The sequence below is a fragment of the Manacus vitellinus genome, unplaced genomic scaffold, assembly GCF_001715985.3.
Source record: "Manacus vitellinus isolate BGI_N305 unplaced genomic scaffold, ASM171598v3 scaffold_35_pilon, whole genome shotgun sequence".
Taxonomy (NCBI): Eukaryota; Metazoa; Chordata; class Aves; order Passeriformes; family Pipridae; genus Manacus; species Manacus vitellinus.
This window is the reverse complement of record NW_021940498.1, coordinates 2653696-2662143: the sequence shown is the minus strand read 5'-3', so window position 1 is coordinate 2662143 and position 8448 is coordinate 2653696. Positions and strand designations below refer to the sequence as shown.

At 37.1% G+C, this 8448-nt stretch overlaps 1 protein-coding gene across 7 annotated transcripts in view; it reads right to left on the bottom strand.

Moving 5' to 3' along the window:
• The window catches only part of DCAF6 (DDB1 and CUL4 associated factor 6), a 64152-nt gene that overhangs the window by 48500 nt on the left and 7204 nt on the right, over positions 1-8448 (bottom strand). For all 7 annotated transcript variants that reach the window (XM_018077072.2, XM_029961487.1, XM_029961488.1 and 4 more), the window contains exons 3-4: positions 5485-5670; positions 701-814 (exon numbers count right to left, since the gene is read on the bottom strand). In XM_018077072.2, the coding sequence (XP_017932561.1) occupies positions 701-811 (111 nt within the window). In that variant the 5' untranslated portion in view covers positions 812-814; positions 5485-5670. The remainder of the gene's footprint in view (positions 1-700; positions 815-5484; positions 5671-8448) is intronic.

Below are 8448 nucleotides of genomic sequence, written 5' to 3'. Positions count from 1 at the left end.
AAGGAAGGAAGGAAAGGAAGGAAGGAAAGGAAGGAAGGAAAGGAAGGAAGGAAAGGAAGGAAGGAAAGGAAGGAAGGAAGGAAAGGAAGGAAGGAAGGAAGGAAGGAAGGAAGGAAGGAAGGAAGGAATCCCTAGAACTGGTCAATATCCACAAAGTAGAATAAAATTGATCAAGAATAGCAATCCATACTTTGGTAGCTTTTCTCCAATTCAATATTAAAACTGTTTCTGAAATCCAAGCACAGTGGACACCACCAATACCTTACCTTGTAGGGAGTAATACCAGTGAGGTAGTATAATTCATTACCAAATCTTTTCTAACAGAGGGGCAAAGGATGCTCAAGAACACAAGGCGGTAGATGATTTTCTAGGTTCATTTTCTGCCTCCAACTCTGCACTCTATAGTACTTATGTAAATCAGACCAAGAGATTCCATTTCAATGTAAAGTATTTTCTACCTATCTGCAGCCTCACACCAAAGTTTGTAAACTAAAAAATGCCAAAGGAGATATTAAAATTAAAAAAAAAAAAATAAAAAGAGTCCCCAAACTGTTATTGTTTCTTGGGAAACATGTTGTCATCTCCACCAACGACCCTGAAACCTATTATTTCTAAAAGCCTTACCAGAATTCATATCCTATGTTTGTATGATGTACAGCTCTACATTTAGGTCATCTTTATTAAAAGATTTCACTCTTACATCTTTACAATCTTCCTTTGTGCAACTTGTTTTGATTCGAGTATCAAACCATCTTACAGTGCCATCTTCACCACAAGAGAGGAAAGTATAGGGATCATTTGGTACTGTCATAATCTGCACAAAAGAAAGAAAAAATGAAAAAAATAGAAGTATGAATACAGCCAGAAATAGCATTAATTTAAAAATAAAAGCATCAACATTTTGAGCAGCAGTACAGACTGAAACAATTATTACTCAAGTCCAGCTTTCCACTGAAATAAAGAGGAAAACCAAAAAACTGGTGATGTTTCTTTATTTTCAAGAGAAGGTTTGAACTATTGAAGTAGACTATTAAATGTCACATAAGATTAAATATCTGTAGGTCAAAGCTTACAGATATTTCTATTATCTTTTAACACACAACATACATTTACTGCTATCAGTTTCCAGATAACTAATCAATTTTCCTGTAATCATTCAACAAAAGCTCAGTTTATTCTCTATCAAGTAATAGAAGACAATAATAAACAAAACCCTCAAGTCTGAATGACTTGAAAATACTAAATGGGTTTTATTCTCATTGCCCACTCCTTTACATTCTAAGTAGACCCCTGAAGCAACTCTGCAATAAAGGCTGTTACTAACCTACCCCCTCACTGCAATTTATTTTTTTAATTTTTTTTTTTTTAGGAGAGCACTGTATTGAACTGTATTCCTAAGCTCAGCCCTACTCCAAGTAGGGAAGGCTTGGATGGAGTCCCACATGTATGGCTTAATTCAAGAAGGCCTCCTTAAGACAAAATAAAAAGGCAAGAGGCCAAAATGTTAAAGCTGAATTCCACAGGTCAGTGAATGCACAGGAAATGTCACGTTTTTCACACTGCCTCTCAAACAGGAAACAGAGAACATGGTAGAACTACACTGCTGCTACTACCAGTAACTTCACAGAAATTTATAAAGCCACACAAATGGTTAATAGTGCAATACACCCATTCAACAGAGAGCAAATGAGTGATTCTTTAATGTTTTGAATGAGATGATTTATTCCACCCCCCCTCCCAAACTCTTATTAAAAGTAACTTAGGGATATTTATAAATCTTGTAACCTAAAGTGGGATTACAAAGGTAATCACTGCAGGATTCAGCATTTCTTGTAGTACTGAGACAATGTGTGCTGTGCCAAATCCTTGTGCTGACCAACAAGAAGTTCAACAGGCAGAACAAAGTCAAGGTTTGAGCAACAACAGAACAACAAACTTCTGAGCTGTGACCATTGTTCCTCTACATGTTAGTGTAACATTTAAAAGACCGTTTTTCACTACACATTTCATTCAAATTAACTTTATTTGTGTCCTTATAAAAGCCATCAATCGTTCTTCAGTCCACTAAATTCTTCCAGCACGTTTGCTGGATTCCCAGGCAGAGCTTGCAGTGAAAATATTTGCTTTGTTCCAGGAGTGGTGCTGAATGTGGGAAGCTCTTATTTCTAGTAGCTCTATTTTGTTTTTGTTCATACTAATGCTACTTCACAATGCTATTTGTAACATAACTTGCACGTGCCAACTTTCATGTATGGTGTTTACAAATCTGTTAAGTAATTTATAAGCACTAAAACAGAGACCTGCAGACTCCAATAGCTAAGAGTCGTTGTTACTACATTTAAGTTCAACAAGAACTTATATATGTATAAACCCCTTTATAGTAACTACAAAAAAAGTCTTTTATTTAACTTAAAAAGCATATAGCTATGTGATTGTTTTACTGTATTTAAAATACGAAGGTAAGAGTTGTCCATTAAAGTACATTCTCTTTCTGAAATGCAATTCCTAATGAAGGGCAACAAAGAAAAGCATTTGGCTGAGTAAAAATAAACTTGTCATGGCCTTGTATAAACAACAAATTCTTCAGAAACATGTCTCAAGAACTTCTCCCTCTCTCTCTACTTATTCTCTTCTCACCCAGAATTAAAAACAATCGTACAATTATCTCAGAGTTTAGCACAATCTAAACAAATTTCCACATTCCTCTGTTTCGCTGGATGTTTTTATAATGCCTTGAACAATCACAAACTCCAAGTTTAAAGAGCAGTTCAAATTCAAACCACATTCAAATTTAGAATTAGTACCTCAGGGGCAGCTCTTAGCTTTTGTTATTTAGAGAATCCAGTGAGTCAAAGTTCTATATTTAATGTGATGATGTGGTTACATACAGCTGGGCAGTAACATCACGATATTTAGAAATTATCTTCCCACTCCAGAAAACTCCCAGTGACAAGGTTGGGTTATGTCAGAAGCTGAAGCTGCATCTCAGCCATTTGTTTAAAACTCCCTGCTATTTGCTCTATTATATTTCATGTGCCAAGGATCAAAAAAACGTCTGCTATGCCACACAGTAATACATGCATTTGGTGTTCCAGTGTCAGGTTTAAGACACAGCAACAGAATTTATAGCCTTTATAAAAAAGTAATTTCCAAAAATGTATTATAAACCTATGTTTCTAAAGGGAGCTCAAATCTAGATATGTTAAACCTCAGTGCAAAACTAGATAAGAAAAATAACTTCAGAAAGAGACACAGTTGTTAAAATAATCATTGTCATGCAGGGATTTTGATATTCCTTCCATTAACTGTGTTTAAAAACTATAAACAACCAAACTGTATTACATTACTGTCATTCAAAACAACAATAATCATATGTTTAACATATTTAAATTTGAGCTCTCTTCAAAAAGCAAAGGTTTATAATACATCTTGGGAAATACTTCTTATAAAGGCTATAAATTCTGTTACTGTGTCTTAAACCTGACACTTGAATATTAAATGCATGCATTACTGCGTGGCATTTTGTTAAAGCAAATTGCTGAATAAAAATCATCCCAAATAAGATCATTTTAACTGTGTAATATAGCAGGCAAATGTCCCTGCCCTCTTCAAGTAATGATTTTGAAAAAAAAAAACCTACACTCCTACAACTAGTTACTGTTCAGTGATAGTCATTCTCTAGGCACAACAATAAAACTTGCATCTCCATTTGCCAGACAGTTGGGCTCTCCATATTTCTTCTAAAATATTTTTTAAACTGTTACTGGTTTGTTTTGACAAGTTTAACTTGTTGTATCCACGACATTTGTATTTATCATCTGGTTCAGTAGCTTGCAGTGTGCACACCATCACCACTGATGACAAACAACACCTTGCAAGGAGACAATCTTTGCATCTCCTGTGACAGGCCAGTTCTGGTCCCTGTTACTGCTCCTCACCCACAACCACAACTGGTAGCTGCTTTCAGTTCTGATTTCCTCAGGAAGTGACAATGACCTGGCAGACACCCTCCCCTACAAGGACATTTCAGATTTAGGAAGCAGCATCTCAGTCTCCAGATGTTGCTGTGAAAAGGCAGGTTTTTCTTTCCGATGCAGAGAACACCCAATCGACGAGGGCAGTTCCCAGAGCAGCACAGACTGCTATATATAGTCAACCTCAGAGAGAACAGAGGCACTTCAGGCTCCTCAATCAAAAAAAACCCTCAAAAATAACAGCAGGCGATGCGAGCCTGGGATCCGGAATCACATTTTGCAAAACTGAAAATACCCAGCCTTGTATTAAACCCAGGGAAAAACCCAACCCAAACCAAACCACAAATCCCAGAAACAGAGGGAATATCACAGGGTTCACTCCACTGACCTGAAAAGTGACCCTGCAGACAGGATGTGTTTTGACAAAAGGCGTTAGTGGAACATGTGTAATTACAACCATAAGGATACTTTTACTACATGATCAAAAATTAATTATGGCAGTACCTCAGCCACTTTCTTTTTTCATACACTCCAATTGTTTTTAGCGGAGATTTTAAAATAGTTTGTTCACTTAACATGCAAAGAAAGAGATCTAACAACTTGAAATCTGAGCTAAATAGTTACAAAAGAGATGGATTTGGGATTATTTTCCCTGTGTGTATACTGTGGAAGTATTAAAAAACCCCAAACAAATAAATAATTAAAAAAGGGGAACATTTATAACCTAAGAAGAAAATAGTATTTTTCCTATTTTAACCACACTAAGTTTTACAAGCAGCACATTTTGCTACTTGTAAAAAATATATAGATCAATTATTTTAAAAAAAAAAGATCAATAAATCTTATTATCTTCCTAAGCTAACTAACACTTTACTCCTTCACTTGCCTAGTTTATATGAACCAAACTTCCAAGGGAGGATTGAAAACACTGTCATTAAACTTACAACTAAAGAGTTAACTAGAATACACAATAGAAAAATTATCTAAAACTGTAAACACAGTTTTCAGACTAAGTTGTTCACACATGTTGAAATAAGCATTTCTTAGAAGGATTTAAGTTATGAAAAAGGCATTAAACTGCTGAAAAATTTGGGGGCGGAGAAGAGGGAGGGCACGAGGGGAAGAATAAAAATAAAAATAAAAATGCAAACAGCCATTGCTCCCACCTCCCAACTTACTTCAGGAAGAAATTCACAACACAATTTAAATCGGTTTTGCTCTGCAGCACATTCATTCAGTGAATTCATATTTGCAAAAAAAAGGGGTGTCTTAACAACTGGAAAGTCCTCCATTTAATTTAGACAGTACATTTCTTTGTTAAAGCCTACTCTAAGAGAAAAAAAAAAAAAAGAAAAAAAGGAAAAACAAAACCCCTCAAAGAAGATAGAAGAAAAGTTCTATAATTCTCACTGAAATAAAATTTTCAGTGCGCTGGTTAGAATCTTGGGCAACAGCACAAGAAAATATGTATTTTCCCCATCTTAAATGATCCTATACTCGTGTGAGGTACCTCATAGGTGGTTCCATAGTGGCAGGTGTACTGGCATTGCCTGTTGGTCTCTGCATCTTGTTCAACATTGGTGTAAAAAATGACTCCATCTCCAGAGCAGGATACAATCTGTTTGTCATTTGTGCACGGCAAGAACTTTGCGCTGAAAATATTGGCCCTGTGTCCTGAGCGAATCGTCGTTAAAACCTGAGGGAGGAAGGAAAAAAGGGAAGGTTGTACCAGGCTGACGTTCTCCGAGCAAATAAAGAATGGGACAATAACAGAGTGTGGTACTTTGAAACATGAGGTATGCACAGGCTGCCAGTGACCTGCAGCTCAATGCAACAGAGCAGAGAAACTGTTTTTACACTGAATTTCTTCCAAGAACAAAGTGGTTCCACAAGAGACATTCACTTAGGCACTTGCACGCAGTTGTCTGCAAAATAAAAGGGCTGGAATGCAAGTGCCACCTTTTGTTTTTACAGTGCTTGTTATATATCACATCAGGTTAGTTAGTTAGTCTAGGGCGATGGTGCAGCCAACAGGCCATGAGCAGAGATTTAGAAGACCTGGAATACTGTAGGTCAAGAAGAACAAAGCATTGTAATTCAAGCCAACTTTATAGCCTTTAAAAATTGATGTTACTCATAAAACAAACTCACTCTAAAAAGAAGAGCTGAAGTTTACAGGGGAGGATGTTTTGAAACCAGCCATAAATAAATAAACATTTAAGAACATGATTAAAGGGCAATAACCAAGACTTGGTCACAGTGAATGTCTTTCATCTACAGTACAAGCAGAGAAGCACATGATTTACTTCACCATCACAGCTGATTTTAAACACTTTGTGGTGACCCTTTAGACTTCCTAACATACTTCTTATTAGACTATCAAAACTGAAAAAACCCACCACATGCTTTCCTGTGCACTAGTGAACATTCTATTCTTACCTTATTTCCCCCAGCTGCAGTACTTAAACCAAACTGCATTTTTCACCACTTCTATTAGGGAAAAAAATACTTCCCAAGTTGTTTACAGTATGAAAATTACTTCCAAATTTCCACTCAATTAACTTAATCAAAGAAAACATTATGCAAATGAAGTTGTTCTGTTAGTAATAGCTCATGCCTAACATTTCAGAAGTGCTATTTCCCACCTTTTAAATAATTCACACAAAGAAAGATTAACAGTATATCTGCATATTCTGAATGGTACACATGGCTTAGTGTTAAAAATAAAAAAATAATTATCAAACTCAGGAAATATAATCCATTAATTTTATTTCAATAAATAAAGGTTTGTTCAGATCTCTGCATTTTACTGAAAACATTTAAAAAACACATATTCAACAGAAATTAGGAACTCTGTATCAGAGCAACTCAGAACAAGAAGTCCATAAGGTATCCTAGTTCAGATGACAGCTAAAGATGTCAGGAGTCAATCCCACCTCTGATTTCACACTGTTGCTACCATGAAATAAATATTTTTGTCCTGATAAAGATGATAAAGGGACTGAAGCAACTCTCTCATGAGGAAAGGCTGAGGGAGCTGGGCCCGTTCAGCCCCAAGAAGAGACAACTGAGAGGGAACCTCATCTCTGTGTGTCAGGGGCTGCAGGGAGGGGGCAGGGGATGGACCAGGCTCTGCTCGGGGGGGCCCAGCAATGGAACAAGAGGAACGGGCAGGAACTGATGCCCAGGAAGTTCCACCTGGACATGAAGAACTTCGTTGCTGTGCAATGACCCAGCACTGGAACAGGTTGCCCAGAGAGGGTATGGAGTCTCCCTCGCTGGAGATCCCCAAGAACTGCCTGGACACAGCCCTGTGCCCTGTGCTCTGGGATGACCCTGCTGGAGCAGGGAGGTGGGACCAGGTCACCCACACAACCCTGTGCCCTGTGCTCTGGGATGGCCCTGCTGGAGCAGGGAGGTGGGACCAGGTGACCCGCCGTGGTGCCTTCCAGCCTCACCCATTCTGTGAAATGCTTCCTTATTAAATTAGATATTTTTGTAACACAGGACACTGCATTGATGGGTGAAGTCTATTTTTGCTGCTCTAGCTAGTTCATAACAGAAAATATGGTGATAAGGGTATTTGCCAAGATGACAGATTACACTACAGTTCTAATACCAATACCAATTTGCTCCCTTTTCCTGTATTGATTCTGTTATTCAAGCCAGAGAAAATCAGCTAACACAGCTCTAACAGTCATTAAAAATCCCATGTCTAGATATTTCAGGAACAAAACTGATTATTAAGTCTTCTTGCTAGTACCTGCTGTTTTATAATTGCATTTGCATGTACTGGGGGGAAAAAATAATAGTAATTAAAAAAAAAAATCTATCTCCTCCTCTGAAGTTATGTAAAATAAATAACTCAGCTAACTGTAAAAAATAAGAAAACAAGACATCTCCTATATTTCTTATTAGGCTTAAGTAAAGCAGTAGTACACAATGGAGAAAAAAACCCAAAATTTTCCCATGAAAGTATAAAGCTTCAATTGCTGCATCTATTAAAACAATACACTATTTTAATGCAATAATATATAGTAAGATAATAATGTAGCAACTACCTGATAGTAAGACATTAAAATAAACCCTGAACAATAAGTAATATTGAACATCCTTTACTTGCACAAAAAATTCTTCCTCTGCAAATCTCTCCAACACCACTCACTTTGGAATATATCCATCATCTACTTCATAGCTGTCTTAGACACCTTTTCTTCTTCATCTGAACTCCCAGGCCAAGAGAAATCCGAGTCTAATGACACTGATCTGAACTTTGTCGGACTGACACCAAGAGAAGAGATGAAGTTTGAAAGGTATGGATTTATTTGGGGAAGTAAGGAAAATGGCCTTATCTATAGGCACAGGCAACTCTCCAAATCACTATAATTTTCCCCCAAAAACTCTTCAGGAAAGCAAAATATCACCTTCTACTCAAACTCCCTTCCACCATCACAGCCACACGTTTTGGCTCTCT